General features: G+C 41.2%; 2 protein-coding genes across 2 annotated transcripts; one reads left to right on the plus strand and one right to left on the minus strand.

Annotated features, from left to right (window-relative positions):
* The first annotated feature begins 7,051 nt into the window (after positions 1-7,051).
* On the plus strand, positions 7,052-13,649 carry LOC133926160 (LRR receptor-like serine/threonine-protein kinase SIK1). The gene is made up of 26 exons (XM_062371948.1): positions 7,052-7,600; positions 7,916-7,987; positions 8,211-8,282; positions 8,376-8,447; positions 8,740-8,811; positions 8,987-9,058; positions 9,139-9,210; positions 9,299-9,370; positions 9,458-9,526; positions 9,636-9,707; positions 9,793-9,864; positions 9,948-10,019; positions 10,099-10,170; positions 10,255-10,326; positions 10,413-10,484; positions 10,588-10,659; positions 10,779-10,850; positions 10,931-11,002; positions 11,084-11,155; positions 11,242-11,313; positions 11,396-11,467; positions 11,554-11,624; positions 11,707-11,838; positions 11,932-12,270; positions 12,347-12,717; positions 12,903-13,649. Exons 1-26 carry the CDS (start codon positions 7,227-7,229, stop codon positions 13,254-13,256), a joined length of 3,078 nt encoding a protein of 1,025 aa, XP_062227932.1. The 5' UTR covers positions 7,052-7,226; the 3' UTR covers positions 13,257-13,649.
* A 2,602-nt stretch (positions 13,650-16,251) lies between these two features.
* On the minus strand, positions 16,252-23,865 carry LOC133927840 (protein TPX2-like). Its single transcript, XM_062374228.1, has 15 exons — positions 23,136-23,865; positions 21,632-21,769; positions 20,906-21,062; positions 20,331-20,439; positions 19,452-19,499; positions 18,976-19,097; positions 18,808-18,883; positions 18,070-18,179; positions 17,735-17,804; positions 17,362-17,427; positions 17,179-17,241; positions 17,030-17,104; positions 16,895-16,938; positions 16,708-16,793; positions 16,252-16,625 (listed from the first exon to the last, which is right to left on the minus strand). The coding sequence occupies exons 1-13, from the start codon at positions 23,572-23,574 to the stop codon at positions 16,900-16,902; spliced, it is 1,512 nt and encodes a 503-aa protein (XP_062230212.1). The 5' UTR covers positions 23,575-23,865; the 3' UTR covers positions 16,252-16,625; positions 16,708-16,793; positions 16,895-16,899.
* Between the last annotated feature and the right edge of the window lie 330 nt (positions 23,866-24,195).

Here is a 24,195-nt window from a genome sequence, read left to right on the forward strand (position 1 = left end):
TCAGTGCTTATGCCTTGTGCACACTGGACTATTTATCGAACAAATTCTTGCAGAGATGTTGCAGAGAGTTTGGTGCATGTGAACTGACCAGATGATCCGGTGATGTATATGAGTTCACCAGAGCTTTTCTTGCAGAGAATTTTTTTTATGCGCAAATAAAGTTGAACTCACCGGATGGTATGGTGTTCAGGAGCAGAACACACAGGAACATGCGGTGTTCACAATTTCTACATGATGTGTTTTCATTTGAGAATTTTTGTTTTGAGCTAACCTGGAGATGGTTTTGGAGTGGGAGAAACTTGTTTGCTTGTTTCATAGTGTGCAGATGATGAATGCAACTTGGCGGTTGACGGCGGGATGATTGGGGCCAAGCGGGAGGCTTGGTGCCGGACAATTAAGGAGGTCAAGCGGAGTCAAGAGTGATCCTAGCGGTACACGTGGAGGTCAAGCAAAGTATGGATGAAGAAAGATGAAGATGACGTGTTGATAAAGTCAAGAGAAATGGATGCCAATGCAAGTGATAAGGCGGCCCAAGGGATTAGGAGCGGGAGAGACTTGCCGGCGGTCAAGATCACAAGGCAGAGTACACGTGTTGATATCAGAGCATCTGCTTGAGGCAAAGCAAGTAGCGGCTAGTTACGCTTTGAAAAGTGTACTAGGGTTTTATGGTTTTGCCACAAAATCGTAGGAGGACTAGAGTGTCGTGTGGTATCATCGCCAAGCTTGCATCGAAGCGAAGTTAAGTCATAAAAAAGTTATGACCGTTCGATGAATGAAGTGAAAAATAGACCAAAATGGTCCGGTGGTAGATAGGAGTGTATTACCGGTGAGGGTATTTTGTGAACAAGTAAACTTAAAGGCCAATGCACCTCTTTAAACCTATAAATAAAGGGGTAGGGTTGTAGAGAGATGAAGAAATAGCCACTTGAGCTATTTGTGCCACCCATTTAAGAACCTAGTGCTAGTGTTTTAAAGGAGGAGAAGATGAGTGTTTAACCTATGTAATAGGTGAGAGTTTTTTTAGAGAAAAATTCTTATAATCCGTCTAAAATAGAGTTGACATCTTTAAGTAATAAAGTTTATATTTTTGCATATGCTTGAAATCTCCTCCTTCTAGTCTCTCTATTAGTTCTCTTGCAAGTTTGCAAGTTTTTTTTTATGATTTTATTTTTCTTTATGAGCTGTAGTTTTTTCATCTTTGTGAAGTAATTCTTCATATTGCTAAAAGCATAAACGTTCACAGGATTGTGAATTATCTTGTCTCTAGATTATCAACTTGAAGAATTGCTTCTTTCGATGACTTTATTTTTACTTTGTTTTTCATTCAAGTTTCAAGATTTTGTACACAAAGACATATAAAATGGTTTTGAATAGAGCATATGGTTCATATTATATCTGCGGAGTCGTGTTACATTAGAACTTTCTTTCTTACTTTATGTTTCTAAAGTTTATATTTTTGTTTGTGCGTTTTTTAAAGCGTTAGATAAACAAAAAGCATCTATTTTGTAAAAAAATTATAAAAAATCTATTTACCTCTCTTTAATCACCTATCTTAATCCTGCACACAGAGAAATCATGGCAAGAGCTACTCAACAAGGATGGGTTCACGCTCCTTGAGTTGACTGTGTAGACACTTGACGCATGCTCTTAGTATAATTTCCTGTGAAAAATATTTAATTTTGTTGCATGGGCTTATATCCAACAGGCACGTTGCAAATTCTCTCTCCTTTTTGATGCCATATGTTTCTTCCATCATGACTTGTTCATTAGGGGGAGAGAGAAGAAGGATCTAAAAGTATAGATACCCATCACGGACTCTATGATGGGTTCAATCAATCCATCCCCATGCATGGTCCTAGCCACTTCACAGTTACATACGTACACGGGCAGCATTATCCATTGTAGATTGAGCTGCAGTCCCGGGCATTAGTTTCACTTTCATACGCAGAAGAACAAACTGAAACTGAAAAGAAATAATATTGATATATTACATAGGCCAATCACTATTCATGATCTCCCATGATTTTGTGTGCGCAGGAAGGAGAAAAGAACTGCATGTTGTTGCTGATTGATGGGACCTGTGAGCTTGCACAAATAATGGCCCCTGTTGCTCTGCATACTACAGTTGCGGGACAGCAGCATTCCTTGTTTGTGCGCACTGTACTGTGCCTATTGTGCTTCAAAATTACAGGGACTAGTTTCAGAACATTTTTGGAACTGACATGATTGAAAAAAATCTAATCATGCATTTGAATCTGAATTGGCCTTTTGAAATTCTAATCATGTATGCTCATTTGAATCTGAATTGGCCTTTCGAAGTTCAGGGTTTCAGAACATTGCAGCTAAACCTGAGGCTGAAACCTCCCAAAGAATCGCCTTCAGACCGGCCTACCGGGAGAAGATGGAAGCTCGTTCCTACTGTTGCTATTGGTCCCCTCTCTCTACAATGCTTGAACAGATCTTCATAGATTACCAAAATTAAACTAAAACCAAAGCAAGAACAGGATCTGAGATGCAGAAATTCTCCAAGACCTGGCTGCATGTATGCACCATTGCTGCAGGCATGGGCAATGGGCAATGGGCAATGGCAACGTCCACAACGGCAGCAGCAGCAGCAACCTTTTGACTAGACCAAAACTAGGCACGCAGACGCTGCCCCATGCATCATGGCTGGCCGGCCTGTGAGCCAGCTGGTGGCTGACTTGTGATGAATTGCAATGCAGTGTAGCAGCACCCAGCTAGCTAGCTGCTGCCATTGCTTGCTCTTACCCAGCTCTAGCTCTCTGCAAGCCTGCTTGCCGGTTATTGTATGGCAGTTACAAAGGTGCAACACCTTTGCACAGTTTTGGCTAGGCTTTCGGCCAATGCAGAAAAGAGAGCATGGACACTGGTTCATTGAAGGCAAAGATTTGATGCATCTCTTTGGGCTTTCCTCTCTCTCACACACACACAGAGAGGGAGGGGGGCTTGGAATGTTCATGTTTGTTTGCATAGAGAGAGAGAGAGATGAGTGTAGAGGGAGAGAGAGAGGGGGAGGGCTTGGAATGTTCATGTTTGTTTTCTGTTTACTTTTATTGGCTGGCCTGTGTTGTCACACACTTTGTTCAGAGCTAGGCCGTGGTGATGAAGGCTGCAAAGTCGCACATGTCTGAGGAGGCTACTTGGTGTGAGCCTGAGTTTTATGACTCATGCATGAGACCTAATCTAGCATCTCTCTGTAAAATAATATGACATATTCATCTGCCTTGTTGCTCCTGGAGTACTTGCTTGCTTTGTCTCACCTCTAGCCTACATGGAGCCAGCAGCAGCCATGCGTTAGGCTGCTCAAAGGAAGAAGTGAGAGACACAGCAGCTTTGTCAGGGGCAGAAACTTCAAAGAAAAGGGGCTATATGAATGTTTTGGCACATCGATCAGGCGTGCAGGGGCTATATATAATATAGCCACTGTTAAATATACAGGATATAACGAGCAAATTTCTGAAATATCATTTCCCGCTGTTATATGTACAATATATATAGGCCGTTGGATGAGAATTGAACGCTTAATTTGCATCGACGGATGGCTATATCATGTTTTGCATCAACGCGTAACTATCCCACAAGAACGGGAAATCATGGGCACAATTCACTTATTTAACCCCACCCCGTCCCTTCGTAGGCATCCATTTTCAAACAAACTACGGTTCGAGTTTCAACTTTAAATCACATACTTGCAGGTCAAATGTTGAAAAAAAATTAACTGTCAATAATTGAGAATCCCGAATTATAGCTCTTAATACGAAAAATAGACTTTCAACTCTAATAATGCAGCTTTACGCTCAAAACAGTTCTCCCCAAAATCACGTGCCAAATTGAATCAACTACCAAAACAGTTACTCCAATAATGCAGCTTTACGCTCAAAACAGGTCAAATGTGTAGTTTGTAGTCAGTAGGAGGAGCTACAAGTGTGGTCTCAACTTCGAAATTTCTCTCAATTCACGGACAAGATCGTGCATTGCGTGAATTTGGATCGATCGAACGCCTGATAGCATATCCAGATATTTCTTTTGTATGTTTCGGAAAGATAATTGAACCGTCGATCGTCACTCTTAACTTGGTTCCCATCAATAGGCACGATTATCAACTCTCTCGATCTTGGATCCTGCGCAATCCATGTCTAGTCTTGGATCGATCAATGAATGGATTAATTCGATGCCTGCAACTGCATCCATATATAGACTCTGCAAGCGTACGTAGGCTGATTATTTCTTTGCTTGCACAACATAACACAGCATATGTGTGTGTGCATGATGCAGAGCCGGGCAGCCATTGCAGCCGTGTCTCGATCATGTAGCAAGTGTGAGCCTGAGCACAGCGTGCAGAGCAGCAGCAGTTACTTCGATCGCAGCTGCATGCAATGGCCGCCTGATGCCTGTGCCTTCTGAATTTCTGGTACATGCATGCAGAGGTGCAGGCACGCATGCATATGTATTGTGAAATCGCAGGGAGAAGTTGGTGCTGCTCACGGAGCGATCAGTTCTTATGTAGCGTAGGTCGTTTTAGATTTATGTATAAAGATTAAAAAAGTAGATTAAATGATTTTGTTGTCTTTTATTTATTCTATATTTTTAAATATTTTGAATAACTTTTAAGTTAGACATCAATAATGTTATCAAGGTTATCAGTATATGAATCATCAAATAACTAAGGTAGGACAATGCATCGTATATGTTCCACCCATTTAAGCCCGATATTGATTTATTGAATATGTAAACTTACATAAAGCGTAGTTTATCAATTTTAGACTCCACAATTCAAATCAAATGGTGCAATATGCTTAGATGCTTGTCTTGTTGCTCTTGGTTTTACCTGATACTTCCCGCACAAAACTTCGGGAGGTTGGCGTCGCCTTCACTCGCTTGGACCGTCGATGCAACGCCCTCTAAACAAATCAAAATGCATTGCATAAATAAATGAACGATGGAAAAACGTGCAAATGATGCATGTATGAAGTATAATAGAGCGTCGTGTTTCGAAAACATTTGCAAAGGTCCGCTAAGTGATTAGTGTTTCTAAGTTTAAAATCCCGGACAAGGTAACTTAAGTATACCTAGCCTTAACAGGCTGGCGATCAGACCGACGTGTAGGTGGCGATCTAACCGACGGCCAGTAGAGAGTTTTGGCATCTGGCGGTTTGACCGTAGGCATGGTGGCGCTCAGACTACCCACCAACGATCAGATCAGCCCTAATAGCGGTTAGACTCCTGTATAAGCTTTGAAGTCGGATTTTTCGGTCCCAACCGGCCCTAGTAGTAGTCAGACCGTCAGACCTTGCCAGCAACGCCTTTACGGGATCATTGGAGAGGACTCCGACGAAACCTTCGACAATGAAGGGTACCAAAATGCTCTATGAAACTAGTGAACTGTTCCTAAAGTGATTCGAACATCATTCACCGAGCTAAATTCAAAATACCCCATGGATTGGTTCTAGGTTAGGTTGAACTTAGGCCTAAACGACACGAGGGGCAAATCGAGCTCGAAAAAAAAGGGAAAACGGTAGGGGATAACTCACCTCAGTTTATGGAAGCTTTCTATTGGATTGGAATGTTTATGGGAGACTCCGATTCGCGGATTGGCTCTCAGAGTGGTGGTGAAGCTCGAGGAGGAGGAAACACCCGAGGAACCCTTTTACGACGAGGAAAAGAGAGGAAAAATCCTTTGAAAAGCTCGTGAGAGTTTCCATCTCCGATCTTCGACCTTCGAACGCGATGAATGAACCTCTCTTTCTCTCTCCAGGGTCAAGTGAAGAGAAGGAGAGTGAGAGAAAAATGAGAGGGGGAGAGCAAAAGAAAGTGATCGATCTACTTAATCTGAGTCTTTGTGTGCTGGCGGTCAGACCGCAAGCTCGGATGGTCAGACTGCGGAAAATCCACGTGACAACGCACTTGACGATTAAACCGCCGGTGACTTCGGTCAGACCGCAAGAGGTTTTTTCGCTGTAATTTTCCTAAATCTCTCCTCATCATCGTTCTTCTATTTTTTTTTCTTTCTTTAAAGTATTTAGAGATTCTTCAAAGTGCTGTAAACCATTCCTAAGATATTTAAAACATATTTAACTGATTTTTATAGACAAATACGTATAAACATGATCCAACGTTACGATACTCTAGTCTCTATGCTGTCTAGCTAGATGGCCTCATAGCACCTCTATTCAAAACACGTCAAGCCACATGATCTTACGTTCGCACCACTCTCACTCTTTTGGATAACCCTAATTAATCCCATGGTGACACGGACACATATGGTCCGATCTAACCAGACCATCACCTACCATGATTAATAGCACCCATGACCCCCTTCCCTTAATCAAACCCTTGACGAGCCAGCCGTGCATGGGCAACAGCTCGTACGAGCCGGTCAGATGGTCAGTGTTTCTGGTTTTTGATATTTTATTATTGATTTTTATAATAAATTTTTAACTTCTTGGCACATAAAAATTAAAAAATTTCTCTCAATCAGCTTTTTAGTTTTTAATTTATTTTTTTTAGAAAACAATTTTTCAATTTTTCAAAAACCAACTCACAGTTAAACTAGAAAATTTTCTCGCAAACCGCTTCTCAGTTTTTAGTTTATTTCTTTAAAAACCAACTTTTTAACTTTTCAAAAATTTACTCACAATTGGACTATTTAGTTTGACTCGTGGCTTGACGTGAGACACAGCAACGGCCACAGGGTTTTGCGCGCGGAAACGATCCCTCCTCCCCGTTAACCCGACCAGCGTTTGGCCCCTTTAAACCCCTCACACCCACGATGACAGGTGGGCCCGGATTCCCATGCCGAGGAGATAGTTGCTCCTTCACCCACTGACATGTTGTCCCCAGAGATTGGCGGGACCGGCATGTCATCGATGTTGTAGGCGGACGGCCATAGAGAGGTTTAAAATATGGAGGCCACGGGCCCCTACAGGCTACACGTACCCCTCTGCCAGGGCCCAGTCACTGACGCAGTGGGCCCGAAACCGTCAGCCTTAACACCCCACCCTTCTGGCCTTCTCTCTCCCCCTCTCTCCGTTCCCTCTTCTCTCTCCTACCACCTCCTCCTCCTCCTCTCTCTCTCTCCTCGCTTCGTGCAGTGCAGCGGCTGCCCCCCGAAAGCAACAACAGTCACGTCGCTATCGCCACCACCACCACAAATCACCATTCGCATCACACGCCGACCCCGTCGCCCTCCTACTCCTTCCCATCACATGGACATGGAGCAATACTGGTGCCGGTGCTGGCGTGGTGGTAGCTTCTTGGCCGGGTTTGGTTTATCAAGAGGAGAAGGCCGGAAAGGTTGTGGCTTTCGGGCCGGGAGGGCGAAGGTTTCAAGATTCTTGCGGATTCTTGGAATGGCGGCGAGGGTGACGCTGCCGTGGTGGTGGGCGGCGGTGCTGGTTCTTGCGGCCGTTGCGGCGGAGGCGGGAGGAGGGGACGGGGAGGGGGAGGGGCAGGCGCTGATGGCGGTGAAGGCGGGGTTCGGAAACGCGGCCAACGCACTGGTGGACTGGGATGGCGGCCGCGACCACTGCGCCTGGCGAGGGGTCACCTGCGACAGCGCCTCCTTCGCCGTCGTCGCCTTGTGCGTCCTCTTCGATATCTCCTTGTTGTTTGCTTTAGTTTCGCCGTTGCGCGACGGCGTTCGTGAAATCTTCTTCCCCTTCTTCCTATCTGCATTTGGTGTTCCATGTGGGTTTTTTAAAGTATTTTTTCTTGCATTTTGATCTGGAGCAAATCATTGTGATGGTTTTACTTTTTTTAGCTCTTGCAGCATGCTTTTCTTTCTTTTGAAGTTCTGTTCTTGAAATCTTCTTTGCCGTAGCAGCAGCATGATTTTCTTATTTGTTTGCTGGAAAAGAAGAATCTTCTGATGAGATTGTTTTCTGTGAAAATACAGGAACCTGTCAAATCTAAACCTCGGAGGGGAGATCTCGCCGGCTATGGGTGAGCTCAAGAGCCTACAGTCCGTGTGAGTGCCTATGCGTAGGACTACCGTACTATTTCCCCTTCCTTGCATCAGCTTGAGATTTTGTGCATTTGACCACACCTGCATCTCTTTTTTAAATCCTACACCTGATTTGACTCCTCATGCCATGATGTGACACAGTTCTTTAGTATTTTACTTTAAGCCGCTGCCCTCTGGTCTTGCTTGCTGATTTGTTTATTTGTGTGCTAATGATTTGCTCGTTCAGGGATCTCAAGGAGAACAAACTCACAGGCCAAATCCCAGATGAGATTGGGGATTGTGTCTACTTAAAATATCTGTACTTCCCTAATCCAAGTCTTCTTTTATTTTGTTATCACCCTTTTGCTGTAGGTTAGTATTTTTTTAATTGGGCTATGTTTATTCTTTGCAGGGATTTGTCTGGCAATTTGCTGTATGGAGACATCCCCTTCTCCATCTCCAAGCTCAAGCAGCTTGAGCAGCTGTAAGTCCCTACTCTTGTTTCTTGCCTGCCTTTTAACATCTTTTGAGATGTGATCACTTTTTCACCCATCTATGGGATATTTGGGGATTCACAGTTAGAAGTTAGAAACGGGAGGCCAGTTCCTTATTTTGCATTTCAGGATTGACTTTGTGTAAAGTTTACTGTATGGTACAGACAAGTGTTGTGGTACTAGAGATTTTGTTTTTTGTGGTTTATGCCTCTTCTTACCCACTCTCTTCAATGCTTTTAAGTTGCTCGTTTTGTGATATTTTTCTCTCTTTTCTTGATACAGGATTTTGAAGAACAACCAGCTCACTGGGCCCATACCTTCAACATTGTCCCAGATTCCAAATCTCAAGTTCTTGTAAGCTTCCTAGGATCTTTCTCTATCCGTGACTCTTTACTTATTTTGTGATTCCTGGACACATTTAGTGATTTGTGTTCTTTTTGTTTACCTACCTTTTTGTGCTATAATGTTCATACCAAGGGGAAGAAGTTTTTGTGCTATAATGAAATGTCCATTTGTTCTGTTGAAATAGGGATCTAGCGCAGAACAAGCTTACCGGCGACATCCCGAGGCTCATCTACTGGAATGAAGTGCTGCAATACCTGTAAGCCCTCTGAAGCATGTCGTTTTGTTTACTATAGAAAATACTTTTCAGATGTTAACATTTCTGATCGTGATCTTCAGAGGCTTGAGGGGTAACTCTCTGACTGGAACTTTGTCACCTGACATGTGCCAACTGACTGGCCTGTGGTACTTGTAAGTAATCTGCTCTGCTCTAAATTATGTGGTGATGTTTATGGTACATCTTCATCTTATTGACATTAGCTGCCATCCATATATGCAGTGATGTAAGGGGAAACAACCTCACAGGAACCATTCCAGAGAGCATAGGGAACTGCACGAGCTTTGAGATTCTGTATGTTGGTTGTCGAGCAATTTTATTGATGTTTTGGCTCTCATAGGTATCATATACTATGATGCTAATTTCTTGTATGGGATGCAGAGACATTTCATACAACCAAATATCTGGAGAAATACCTTACAACATAGGTTATCTTCAAGTAGCCACACTGTAAGTTTTCCTGTTTTTTTCAAATCTTGCTATATTGTTCGCTTATTCATGCATATGTGGATGCTTGCTTGAAAGCCTTCTGTATAATTCTTGCATTGTTGTTTTACAGCTCGCTTCAAGGAAATAGACTGACTGGGAGAATTCCAGAAGTGATTGGCCTCATGCAGGCTCTTGCTGTCCTGTGAGTAAAATACAACACTTCAATACATACTTATCGGTTTTTTTACTAGTCCATAATGAGTTCTTTTGTCTGAAATGTTTCTCAGAGACCTGAGCGAGAATGAATTGGTAGGGCCTATTCCTCCAATATTTGGCAACCTATCCTACACTGGCAAACTGTTAGTATCATCAGCAATACTCTTCTTTCCCGAAACCATCTTCTTTTCTTTTATTAATAGTTTCTACCACTTTTCTTTTTCAGCTATTTACATGGCAACAAACTTACTGGACACATACCACCAGAACTGGGGAACATGAGCAAACTTAGCTACCTGTAAGTGATTGTTATCTAAATAATTGTGCAGTTCTGTTGATGTAAAATCTTAATGAGGTTCAGTATTTGTTCCATCCAGGCAACTGAATGATAATGAACTAGCAGGCACAATTCCAGCTGAGCTTGGCAAGCTCACAGAATTATTCGAATTGTAAGAACCTGTCCCGTATGCAAGTAGGTGAACTAATGTTAGTTTTGATCTTTGGAATTTCTGATACGTTCTACATTTCTCTAGAAATCTTGCCAACAACAATCTTGAGGGTCATATTCCCACAAATATCAGTTCGTGCACGGCACTGAACAAATTGTAAGTTTGTAACCATGTATTTATCTTAGTATTCGACAGAACAATTTTGCATTTCCAATGCTTAACCGTGTTCCTTTCATTCTCAGCAATGTTTATGGCAATAGACTGAATGGCTCTATCCCTGCTGGTTTCCATAAGTTGGAGAGCTTAACATACCTGTGAGTAGTTGCACATGCAGCAGTTTGCTTACAAGTTACAATCATTGCTTTATTTGAGAAGACTCCAATATATTATTATTTTTTCTAAAAAATAAATTTACAGGAACCTTTCTTCTAACGATTTCAAAGGCCAGATTCCACCTGAACTTGGTCACATTGTCAACTTGGACACACTGTAAGGAGGCCCTTTTACCAATATTTGTTACCTAGAGCTATGAATTCTCCGAGTTATGTTGTTAGTTTGCATCCGCTTTGGGTTGATAACTTAAACCTTCTTCCTTCATTTTGGCACAGAGATCTTTCCTACAATGAATTCTCTGGACCAGTTCCTCCTACTATTGGTGATCTTGAGCATCTCCTTCAATTGTATGTTGATGATCAACCCTTTAGAATTCATAGTCTTTTTTATGGGCACTATTGCCTAATGTTTAAAATTGTACATACAGGAATTTGAGTAAAAATCATCTGACTGGGTCTGTGCCTGCTGAATTTGGAAACTTGAGAAGCGTCCAAGTAATGTAAGTGAACACCCTTGTGATATGTTATAGTCATCTTTCAATCATATGATTCATCTTAGGTTTTTTTTTTTAAATGCACAGCGATATATCCAGCAACAACTTGTCTGGTTATCTCCCTGAAGAACTTGGACAGTTGCAGGACCTTGATAGTCTGTGAGTCCTCTTTCATGATACTATTAGTTTGAACTTGGACTTCATGCCACTTTAGCATTTTACTGAGCTGTGGTTTTATTATGCAGGATTCTTAACAACAACAATTTGATTGGGGAGATCCCTGCTCAGCTGGCTAACTGCTTCAGCTTAAATACCTTGTAAGTTCTGTGTGCTAAGTCTATCCTATTAGCATCGGCAATGACTTCTCCATCATTAAAACATGTGTGGTTTCCATTTCAGAAATTTGTCATACAACAACTTTTCTGGACGTGTCCCATCGGCAAAGAACTTCTCAAAATTCCCAATGGATAGGTACAAGCAATTGACTCCATCTGAGTCTTTGATACCCTTTTTCTATAGGATTATATTTTCTTATAGAAACCAATACCTAATTGCAGTTTCATGGGTAATCCAATGCTGCATGTGTACTGCCAAGACTCGACCTGTGGACACTCTCATGGAACAAAAGGTACCAAACAATTCCTGAGCTAATACTCAGCAGTCACTACTGCATTTGCTTCTAACTCATGCTTACATAACGTATGCTCCAGTTAATATTTCTAGGACGGTTGTTGCCTGCATCATCTTAGGCTTCATCATATTACTCTGCATTATGCTATTGGCAATATACAAAACAAATCATCCACAGCCACCTGAGAAAGGATCTGACAAGCCAGTACAAGGTTTGTGTACCTCACCCCTTGAATTGCAATCTATGCCAGAGGCTTGCGCTGATATGATGACATTCATCTGTAATTTTCTTGATCATGTTCCAGGACCACCAAAGCTAGTAGTCCTTCAAATGGACATGGCTGTCCATACCTATGAAGACGTTATGAGGTTGACTGAGAATTTGAGCGAGAAATACATCATTGGTTACGGTGCATCAAGTACTGTGTACAAATGTGAGCTCAAGAGCGGCAAGGCCATTGCTATCAAGCGGCTTTACAGTCAGTATAACAATAGCCACCGTGAGTTTGAGACAGAACTAGAGACCATCGGTAGCATCCGACACAGAAATCTTGTCAGCCTTCACGGCTTCTCACTCTCTCCTCATGGAAACTTGCTCTTCTACGATTACATGGAAAACGGTTCCCTGTGGGATCTTCTCCACGGTTAGACTTTTATTTGCGTCTTTTATTCTTTTGTGGGTCTCGTTAAGGTTCTCTGATGATCTGTGGTCTCTTTCAGGTCCATCAAAGAAGGTGAAGCTTGATTGGGACACACGGCTGAAGATCGCGGTGGGTGCTGCGCAAGGACTGGCCTATCTTCACCATGACTGCAACCCTCGCATAATCCACAGGGATGTCAAGTCCTCAAACATCCTGCTTGATGAGAACTTTCAAGCTCACCTCTCAGATTTCGGCATCGCCAAATGTGTCCCAGTTGCCAAGTCCCATGCTTCCACTTATGTGCTAGGAACCATCGGCTACATTGATCCAGAGTATGCCCGGACGTCGAGGCTCAATGAGAAATCAGATGTCTACAGCTTTGGCATAGTTCTTCTGGAGTTGCTTACAGGGAAGAAGGCCGTCGACAACGAATCAAACTTGCATCAATTGGTAAGTGACCCATGCTGAATTTCCTTGTTAACTTTTGTTACACAGACCATGCAAGTAAATACTGAACAACTTGAACAGTATGATGAAATGTAGCTGCAGATTCCAACCTACTTCACTGATTAAATAGAAATGTACTGTGATTTCTTGGAATGTTTTGCATGACTACATGTTCCTTGCATGTATAGATACTCTCGAAAGCTGATGACAACACGGTGATGGAGGCTGTGGACTCGGAGGTGTCAGTGACGTGCACAGACATGGACCTGGTCCGGAAAGGCTTCCAGCTCGCCCTGCTTTGCACCAAGCGGCATCCCTCCGACCGGCCAACCATGCACGATGTCGCAAGGGTGCTCCTCTCCCTCTTGCCGGCCCCCGCCGTGAAGCCTCCCACGACGAAGACGGTCGACTACACACGCCTTCTCGCAACGACGGCGACCAACATGAACCACGACGTGTCTGACATCAGCGACAATAGCTCCTCCGACGAGCAGTGGTTCGTAAGGTTCGGCGAGGTCATATCCAAGCACACAATGTCATGATTCTCTCTAACTCTAGGGACCCCAATTTTTTCCGCCCAAGTAGAGCTGGAAGTAAGAATGTAAAAGCATAGTAGCACAGTGCAGGAAATAGTTGTAGGATTCGAAGAAGTAGGTGATGTCCATTGTCCTTGTTGGTGTTGATTTAGAAGTGTCCAAACAGAAGAAGATTCTGTTGCTGCTAGGAGTGTGGTTCTTGGTGTAATGAGAGCGGATCAGAGATGTCCCGTGAGCGCCTTGAATCTGAGCCATTTATGTGTTGCGATTCAGAGCCAGAGGCCATGAATTTCTTGGATCCTGGAAACGCATTGAATTGAACCATGCACCCTGCATTGGAGAGGGTCGTGCAATGTCTAGTGTAAATGAAATGCATCACCCTTTTTTTGACGGGATTTATGAGCTGCTCTGCCTCTCTGCTGTTGCTGTGTACTGGTAGGTGCCTCTGCCTCTCGGTGCATGACTGATCTGTATTTATGCTTCAGTGTCCTGCCCGTTCGTCAGATTAGGTGTAGCTGGCAACTCGCACAGTGGAACTTTTGCGTTGAATGGATGAATATACTTCTTCGCTTTTGTTTGTGATGTACACCTGTACTGTTTCTGAAATCTTTGCTGGGAAATGGAACATCTAGGAATTTCTGTGTTACGGTAGTATTGAAGAACACGTAACAGGTAGGAGACACTCAGGACCGTGTCAAAACCCTCGCTCGCTCCGCCTCGTCTGGTAGTCAATGGCAGTTCTGCAAGCAGATGATGCCCTTTCGGTTCTCCGATTTGACCCTATCATGCGATGCTCTGCCAGCCACAGCAGATGCTGCTGCTGCTTTGAGCTGAAGCATGGAAGGCTTCTGTTAGTAGCAGGCGCTGCATTTGTTCTTTAGTGTCATTTCGTTAGATCTATTTAGCAAATAATCTTTATTATCTTAGGAATTCAAAAACCTAACAGTATAGGCTATATAATAGGAAATTGGCTTAGGAAAAGGAGAGGTAATTCTAATTTCCAAGTTCTAAGTAGGGGTGACGGCCATATTTTGGTTTATACGTATATGTAGATATGATATTGTTTTTAATAAAAAACGATCTCTATAATTTTGATGTAGGAAATTTTCAAAGAAACATACTAGTTACGATTCTGGAGGCGGCTATAAAAGAAAACCAAAATGAAGATATTTTATGAACATGTCATTTTTTAAAGATGGTAGCTATATAAATCTTTATTAAGAATGGATAGCTGTTTAATCATAGACTATGTGCATGCTATTATGTTTTCTTCTCTTGTTTTCTTTACGTGAAAATGATGTAATAATAAATTAAGATTATATGTATCGAAGCATAGCAGGCGCTGCCATGTAGCTGGTAACGCACGGACCGTGCGTGACACATCGATGCACACCACTGGCATCTCCCCTGAAGCCCAGGGTCAGCTGCTCTCTCTCGCAGCTCCCCAACGCCGAGCAGAGACTTGTCCTGCTGCCTTTCACTTGGGCCGGCGACTGCACTGTACCATCCTAATCCTGTCACGCATGCGGCTCACGACATGGCCCTAAACTCAACAGTACTGGTTCGTCCTCGCATGCAACGCGAGCATCATCGAACACAGAAACACACACTGAGGGTCCGTTTGGATGGTTGGATAGAGCCGTCTGGGACATGACTATTTATGTTTACCTGCTGTTTGATTGTACGAGAAAGCGGAGTAGATGCTAGATAGCTCGGTCCGGCCAAATCGATAGAATGGAGCCATCCAGCTCCCGTGATCGTTTCGTGTACATAAGCGTTAATATTTTTTATTTAACTCACGATTTTATTTTAAAGTATAAAAGTGGTCTAAATTTTTTAAATATTTTTATAAGTAAATTAGAGCTCATTAGCAATCCGTTTTAATTGGTTTAATCCAAAAAATATAAACCAATATTAATTAAAATTATCTAAAAAAACTTATTTTTTAACTTTTAGTAATTTTTAATGCCTCAAATAAATTCCAAAAAATCGGGAAAAAATCACTAATATTTTTCTCATGTGATGTACTATAAATATGAATAGATCATCCTATCCATCATAATTCCACCAACCAAACAAAAAACTAGGTCATTCTATCCAACTAATCCCACCAAACAAACAGAAAACTAGTTCATCTTATCCATCTCAATTAAACAGAAAATTAAATCATTTTATATAGAAAAATATGAATGGTCATATCTCATCCAACTTCGCTCTTCAACCAAACACACTCTAACGCGCGTGTGAGGCGACAACTCCTTCACAATTTAAGATGTGTCTCAACTTTGGATATGAGATGTTGGATTTTATGATGATTTCAAGGTTTGAGGCTGTTCGACAGATCCAGTTGTAAAATTTGACTTCAGCTTCAACATTCTATCGTGCCGGGGTCCAGTGGAGAAATGCCATGGGCAGAGGCAAAGGTCGAAATTAGAGGAGTTAGTGAAGTTGAAGAACATAAATGAAAGACCTACATATAATTTTATGTAGAAATTGAGCTTAACTCAATTGGTTAAGAGTGTGAATGTATATCTAGAACACCTAAATTTGATTCCTCTTGAATGTGAATTTAAATGTCAAAGACTGAAAGTTATACTTCTATTATTAAAAAATATAATTTGCTTGACTTTTAGGTTCTTAAATATAAGAGAGGTTTGTACTGCCCAAAAGTTTTAATATAAGAGATGTTTGTAATTTTTTCTTTCTGTTCAGGAAAAAAATCTATCAGAGCCGACGCCGTGCAAACCGCCTGTCAGACGGGTCGGGGTCCATGGCGACAGCGCCGCCGCGACGGTGGAGAGCCTGAACCAGCAAGTGCTGCGCTTTATTCGGACGTGATGGGACAAACCGATGTGCCCGGGAGTGGTATCTCACGGTTCACTGACCGATCTTCAGGGATGCGTGAGCTTGACCGCTCCCTGAACCACAACCGTGATTCTGTGAACCGGGAGATTCCTGGTCTGCTGCTGCCATCTACAGCAACAATAAAATTCTGCTCCAATGCATCTGGAAATTTTGGACACAAATCATTTCCATTTCTCAACTACGATGGGGAAGAAGCGAACAGCTTTGGCCAGATAATGGCAATATGTTGAAAGGCAGGATGCAGGATTGGTGAGCTATGGTTTCTCTAGCTGTACAAAAGGATCCCAGCCATGGCTATGGGCAGCTGAAGAGATAACGTTAAGCTGCCCAGCAGCAACAACTATGTAACAGGCTGAGACAAGAAACAACGTTTGATTCCCAGGGTCAAGTGGTCAACTATCCGAATGCCGGAGATTGCCGGACGCGCACCTCAGCGGTGGTGCCTCAATGTCAAATAATATATGGCTTCATCTTGTTAAATGAAGGAGACAATGGGCTCCCTTGTAAGTCCTACAAAACAGACGATTGGTGTGGGGGAGCACTGTCAACACATGAGCTTAATTATATCGCATTTGATATGATAAGTATTTACCTTTGTGCAGGCGGAGAAATGGGAATCTGAACCAGTCATTGGAAAAAGAGAAATCCTGTATATTGTATTTCTTGATTGACTTGGGTCTGAAAATTGAGAAACAAATGGAAGCTGTGTCATGCATCTTTTTTTAACTCGAGAAACAACATGATAATTATCTCATAAGGTAGAGAAACAATATACTTACCAGAGCTAGCACTGCATGTTACCAATCATGTTCTCTTTGCAATCCTTGCAATATAATAAAAGAGATCTTTGAGCACTTCGAAATAAGATGCAAGGGAGTTACAAACAAGAAACGAAAGGGAAACAAGGAGAGAACCTTGGTAGTGATATAATTTGGCAGGCCACTGGTCTGGCGGTCTATTCCACGGTGTGCTCCAGCAGTTAAAGAAAGCTGCCAAAATGACTTGTGTAAATATCAATGTCATCAACGTATAGGCGACCCGTTTATGTTACATTCGGAAAAACCTTGTTAAAGAGTTCAGATAATGGTGCCGGATTGCCTTTCCTGCTTGTTGATAAGTTGAATTCCTACGATTTTAAACCACAAAATGCAGATAGTTTGAGAAATCAAGGGGCTATACATTCTTATCTCAGCCACAGGCAACAAACAAAAAATCAAAGGAAAAAGGAGTATTTCTACAAAATTACCTTAGGCACAGTTGTATTCCTTTTTGCACTTCGAAATACACCAACATCACCTTTGCTTGCTAATATCTGTTTAAGGAAGAAGATACTAGATTCACTAGTTGCATCTGCTGTTTCAACAAACTGCAAGGCAGGAACCTTCATATAGTTTATCTATAACTATTCCCCATGCAACTATATGATCCGACAATCAATTCCTTTCTATCTGATTAATGTACAAGAAAAAAGGCACTAAAACCCAGAAACATGGAATTATCATCATTGAAATATGATCCAAAAAAGAAACTTTAGAATAAGCGTCCAGGCCAGTTGAAACTAGAGTCTTCAAAGTTAAAATAAGACCACAGACATAGAAGATATTATCAATGTCAGCTACCTTTCTATCCAAAGGCCGAGCTTTAAATTTAAACAGGTCATCTCTGCAATCTTCTGGCTTTTTATCAACACTGCTAGGAGACAACATACAAAACATGCATAAGTTAACAAACAAAAAGCTGTAGAAATGGATGGTATCACAAAAGGAATCTTACAGATCGTCTTTTGCCAGATCAAGTCATGCCTTGACAAAAGCCACACACACACACACACACACACACAGAGGTATACCACAGGACCCGCAGTAGTTAATAGATTGGTGATTCGACCATTGCATAAGAGTATGACAGAAGTAGAATTTGGGTAGTCCGCTGGAAAACTATGAAACAGACTTACTTGTTAAGATGCCTTGCACGATTCGATGTACATGCTGGCACATTTGACCCAACATCATTGTGTTGTCTACTTGCATGCTGATTATCAGTAGCCCGAAAAGGTTGAACCACCTGCTAGTGAACAAGTTTCGAATCTAAACCAGCAACAAAGTATACAACTATACAAGAAAGAGAGAAAAACATATACATATTGCAAATCCAGTAGCTGCCTAATTAAAAGTGGATGCACATATTCTAGTATAGCACACCGGATAAACTACAAGGGGAAAAAATAGGAGCAAACAGAACATCTTCAACTGTGAAATTTGCTCCAAAATGTTGTACAAGGATAAAATAAGGGAAGGCGAAGTTAATTTACAGTCAATGAATCAATGATGTATGAATGTATTGGTTTCCCCAAACTATCTTCTCTGCAGATCGTTAGAAATCATTCATTTCTTTGGAGATAACATTAATAAAATCACACCTAGAATGTTAGACTAAGCATATGTTCGTGGGAACCATTCTGCTCATTATTTTTTTAAGATCGTGCAACTATGCCATGATTTTACATTTAGCACTCAAAAAATGTGTGTAAACTCCTCTCAAAATGAAAACCTTGGAACATTCAGGTACATGTGTAAGGGTTTGTTACACTGATCTTCTTAGCAAGTAGGTAATAATGGATATCAATTAGCAAATGCAGATGTGATTCATAACCACTTAAAGAACTAAGAAGTACATGTTTGATAGTTCCCACCTTCCTTGTTGATGTCACTTGCATGGTAGAAGCAGATGGTGCAACCCGTTGATTCAACTGCTTTGAATTAGCTGGCCTGGAATTTTCAGGCAAAGGTGTGAAAACTACCATAGTAGAAGTACCTATATTCAGGAGTCAAAACATAAAATCAAGTAAAAATGACTTTACACTGCTCTTAGAACCCTTGACCTCTCCGCTCTTAGCTTTGTTGCCAACTCAGGTTCTCTAGGAATTGTAACCTTCAATTTGGGTAGACCACTAGGACGATCAATGTTGCGATTCATAACATTCTGTAGCATCCATAAGAAACTGATGTCAAGCAAAATTTTAGGCATAACTAATAGAAACTATAAGAAAAATAGCAAAATGACCGTGTTTTGTAACATAATAGCAATATCTTTAAAGGGAAGTTTAGAAACGGTGCAACAACTATGACTTGTTGCAAAAGTAGCAGCCATGCATTTTTTTCTTTAAAAAAGATATAAATATAATTATATATTAAAAACCCAATATAAGTAGCATCAGAGAACTGGAACAGTACAGCATCTGAAAGATGGTCCAGGAAATAACGGATATATGGATGGTGCAAGCATGAAGTATCTATTTATAATCAATTTAAACAGATGGTTTGAGGATGTTTTTACCTTTTCATGATTTTTATGAATAAACTCAAGCTGGTGAGTAGCAGCAGCCTGTAGCACGAGCAAATAGCTTCAGTAAAGAGCAAGATTTGCACCTTTAGGTCTCACAAATATCTCAAGATAACAAGCCAGCGTTCAAGTATCAAAAACAGAAGTGTGGGATCTACATATAATTCATGCTAATAAAATGTATCAAAGAATGTTAGTTCACTTCAAGATGATATTAGATTTTTCTAGATAAAAAATTGAAGTTATTGCCAATTTCTGAAGACTGTTGGTACTTCCAGTAACTAACTGAACAGCAGTTCATCCGAATTAGCAAGGAACATAAATTTAAGTTTCTACAGGAAGAAAACTAGGATTTCCCTTCAAAAGGCAAGCATAATCCACATGATGTATTTATGCTACAGAGAATCCACAATACATTTGCATACTGACAAAGCATCAAGGCATGTAATATGCAACTCGGCTTTCTATGTTTTGTTCATTTTGGTGCCAACGCTGAAGGCCTCAACTAAAGCAAATGACAACACCAGTACACCACTTGCAGGGGGGAAATAAATTTATTTTTGTGCCAATACTGAAGCTCGCAGGTGCAGACAAATGACACTACCATCATAAGTACAACAGGAATTAGAAAGTTTAGTGGCTGTTATTTTTGCCATCATAAGTACAACAGGAGCTGCAAATGCCACTTGACAAAATCAAAGTCAAGATAAACATTGTAAATTAGTTCAGATCAAACAAGAACATTAAGTTGGACAATTACACAGCCAAAAAAATAGAAAGTTTAAATGATGAACAACTTCACATTAATCTAAATTAAAATCAGCTTCACCAGAAATTTGGTAAATTTCACGTCCCCATGGAATTGTAGCATACCTTGTTGAGATGGCCATTTTCTAATCTCTGCCTTTTAGCAGATTGGTAAGTGCAATCGTTCGAGCTCATTGTACTCCTCTTACTTCTCGCGCCCACTGACTTTTTACTCCTGAAAACAAATCAAATTGAGATCCAAACGGTATTCACAAACATGAAGACAGTTTCTTTTTTGGTTAAAAAGACGGATGCCATACATTTTAGATTTATTGAAAATTAGGTAAGTCGAGGGTAATAATAACAGATATTTGGCCATTTGGGGATACCGTTAAAAAATGAAGGGGAAAAAAGAAAAACGAAGAGAATACTTGTGATTACAACAATATTGAAACCCATAATTTGGCATAAACTGTTATGGTCAATGCTGAAGACACCAATTTCATAACGTATAATTAATCTAAATGAACAAACCAAACAGCATATATAGTGCAGGTGTGACAATAAATTTGAGGATTTCATTTAGTCAGGTGGCTCACAGAATAAACAAAGAAAATGCTATCTCCAATTCTTTTATAGTCAGCCCCAGAAAAAGTTCACAAAATCGGTTACTTTAATGCATAATATTACTTAGTACTTACTGCATCAGATTCTTCACTCCCACTTGTCTGTTTTGCCTGGCCAATTGACTGGCTGTAGGCTTCATCAGCGTGGAGCCTCTCGAGGAAGTGCCCCTCATAGTAGTTCGATTGCCAGGTCTTCGTTCATTTTCTGATACTCCATCACATAGTCCCCGTGCTATTTTACAGAAAAAAAAACACAAACAATTAAACTTTCTTGGAAGTAATCAATGAAAATATAGAAGCATCAAGCATGCCAGGCTGAAAAACAAACTGTTCCAAGAGTTTGTCTTGGTTCTATTAGATGGTTTATATTTGAAATTTTTGTCTGTTGCCAGGCTAGACGTAGGCATGCTGTAAAAACATGTTGATATGTAGCCTAGCGGGTACCTTTCATCAAGAGAAAGGACTTTGCTTAGCATGTCTTGGTATCAATATTTATATTCAAGAAAGCTGGAGTTCCTCGTGTTTGCTGCTACTGGCCTACTGCGACCCAATTGTTCTAGAAAGCTAAACACTATAGTGATCAAGTGGAGGGTGTGCAATGCTCAGAATTAACAGTAATATCCAAAACATGAATAGAAGTAGAATACAAGCATTATTCGGTGACATATTAATAAAAATAAAGCAAAATCTAAACGTAGATGATAACTGGATGATGAAGCAAATTAACAGATTAGAAATGAAATGGTAGAGTTCAGGAAACTCAATGCTAGCATTTAGCTTTAGCATTTAGCTTTTCGAGACCTTCACTCCCATGGAATGTTTGTTCAGCACCACTGGAACATTCATGAGAAGTTGTAGAACAATGCACAACATCTGTATCTGCAATGATTCTTAAGCTTTGCAATCCAAGATCTTCGGCTAACATCCGAGCAATTAAAGCTACAGAAACAAACAAGGAAAGGTTAGTGATTAAGTAGGCGTAGAATGCTAGTAACAGTTAAAAAGAAGAAATAGAAAGTTTGACGTTGATGGAGCTAAATAAAGTAGCACATAATGTCTTTTTTATACAGTCGATCAATCAACAATTGTTGCTATAGTAACTGCACGTGCTTTATCCATTTTTAATCATTGACCCTAAGCAGTAGATGATACATAAAGTTGGTTACTAGCTTGTGTTGCAAATATAAGCCTCCAAATCAAACAATAATGATAGTTTTTATCACTTTGCTTACGATATCGATATTAGAGCGGATACTGTAAGGATAGCAGGACCAGATTCTCATTGTGGCTGGCCATCAAGATCTACATGTCTACACCTTGCAAACATTTTTATCGTCTATACTAATCACGGATCAGTGACATTTGACCATCATAGTATAACATTACCAAAAACCTAACTTTTCACAAACTGATAAAGCTCCATGGATTGAAAGTGCCAACAAATCATCTCCACCAAAATTGCCCCGCTATGCTCAAAGGATTAACTCAAAACATCATAAGAAGCATAAATTCGGCGACCGAAACTAGCGCCGATCATTTATGCACGAGTAAAAGAAACTAGGCAGATTGGCACGCCTACACCGCACCCGTTTTTTTGTTGCACAAAACATGACAAAAGAAGACTAAAAAAATTAGATTCACCAATTTTGGGCATCTCAATATTTATTTATGAATTTATTAATATTTAACACATTCATTTAATTATGAGGAAAACAGTATTATTTTATGCATGCACATAATTTTAATATGTAGACGATAGTAATACGAACCTAACAAAATTTGTTTCATATTTTTTTTTGAGTTTTAGATATTTTTCTATGCATTTTAGATTATTTCAACCGGTTTATCAATATAACTATTATACCTTTCGCTATTTTTCTGGAATTTCATAAAAAACTATATTATACATGTAAATATAGATACATATATACGTATATATACGTATACATATAGTATCCATATCTGTATATATACATGTATACATACATAGAACCACATAAAGCTACAGTGCATTGACCGCTCCAATTCTTGGAGCTTTAATATATAGTATTGATGACATAATAAGATGTTAAGAACCATAAAAATCTCGTGAAATGGCCACTTCCTAAATCCATCAAATTCCGCCAGGGAACCTGCATAAACATATAACACAGGAGGAACTTTGGAGCATCACATTTCAAGCGCAAACCGACCGCTGGAACCACTCCCATTCCCGCATGACCCCGGCCCCTTCCCAAATCACCACCCCTCCATGCGGAAAACAGAATGAGAAATTTCCAAGGGCGGAGAGCGAGAAGGCACGCACGCGAGGGCGGGTAGCTTGGGGTGGAGGTGAACCACAGCTGCGCCGCCGCCGCCTCCACCGGCGCCTCCTCCTGGGCGAGGTCGAACCACCTGGGCGCGTCGAACTCGTAGTCCAGGTCCACCTGGAACCACGCCACCTCCATAACCATCACGCCCTCGCCCACCCCCTCCACCTCCGCCTCGAATCCCCCCTCCCCGCCTTCGCCGCCAGGGGAGAAGGGGGCGGAGGAGGCATCGCGCATCTCCTCGTCGTCGCTGTCCATGGCGCTCGCGCAAGGAGGGGCGGCACGGCACGGCGCGGGGCCGAGGCGGCGGTGGCGAGGTATTTCGCGGTGGCCGGAGAAGGGGCGGAAGGGAAGGGAGGGCGAGGAAATTTGAAATGCGGGGTCGACACGGGGGGTGGGGGTCTCGGCGAGTTCCGGATTTGACCCGGGGACCATTTGCTCTTAGGCCCCTGTAGTTTCCTTTTTTTCCTCTGCTTTGCTGATGGATTTTGGGGGAGCAACCACTGGAGGAGAATGCCCTGCAAGCAGAATACCGATCCTATCGTGCACAGTACTAGTGTTGCCGCTGCTGCAGAGTTTTGCCGGAACGGCGGAGACAGGTGGCAGTTGATGTGGTAGGTACTGATAAGTTATTGTTTCTTCTCAATTTCTCAGGCTATTATATTTATTGGAGCTCTAGTTCTTAAAAATTTTGAGCCGGTTATGTGAACAGATTGAGTGTCTGTGGTTAAGATATTTTGTTTTTAAATTAAAAATAGATATTTAAATGATTTTATTTTATAAACTTCAAATCATGTATGAATCTTTAAGCTGCAGCTCTGCCAAATATGATCTATATTATTCTTTTGCAAGCAACAGATCTTCATGGGCTAGAGGAGCTTAAGCTCAATATCTAGATGGATCTACCTTCTATCTTTAGGGTGCACAGGACACCGTTAAATTTTTATTTTCAACGATTCATTATATATAGGAGTTTATGTGACATTCTTTAGTACAACAAGTAGGACACTCGGGTTCTTAATAGGAAAGCCTGAAACACTCGATTATTTTTGTTTT

The sequence above is a fragment of the Phragmites australis genome, chromosome 8 (assembly GCF_958298935.1).
Source record: "Phragmites australis chromosome 8, lpPhrAust1.1, whole genome shotgun sequence".
Taxonomy (NCBI): Eukaryota; Viridiplantae; Streptophyta; class Magnoliopsida; order Poales; family Poaceae; genus Phragmites; species Phragmites australis.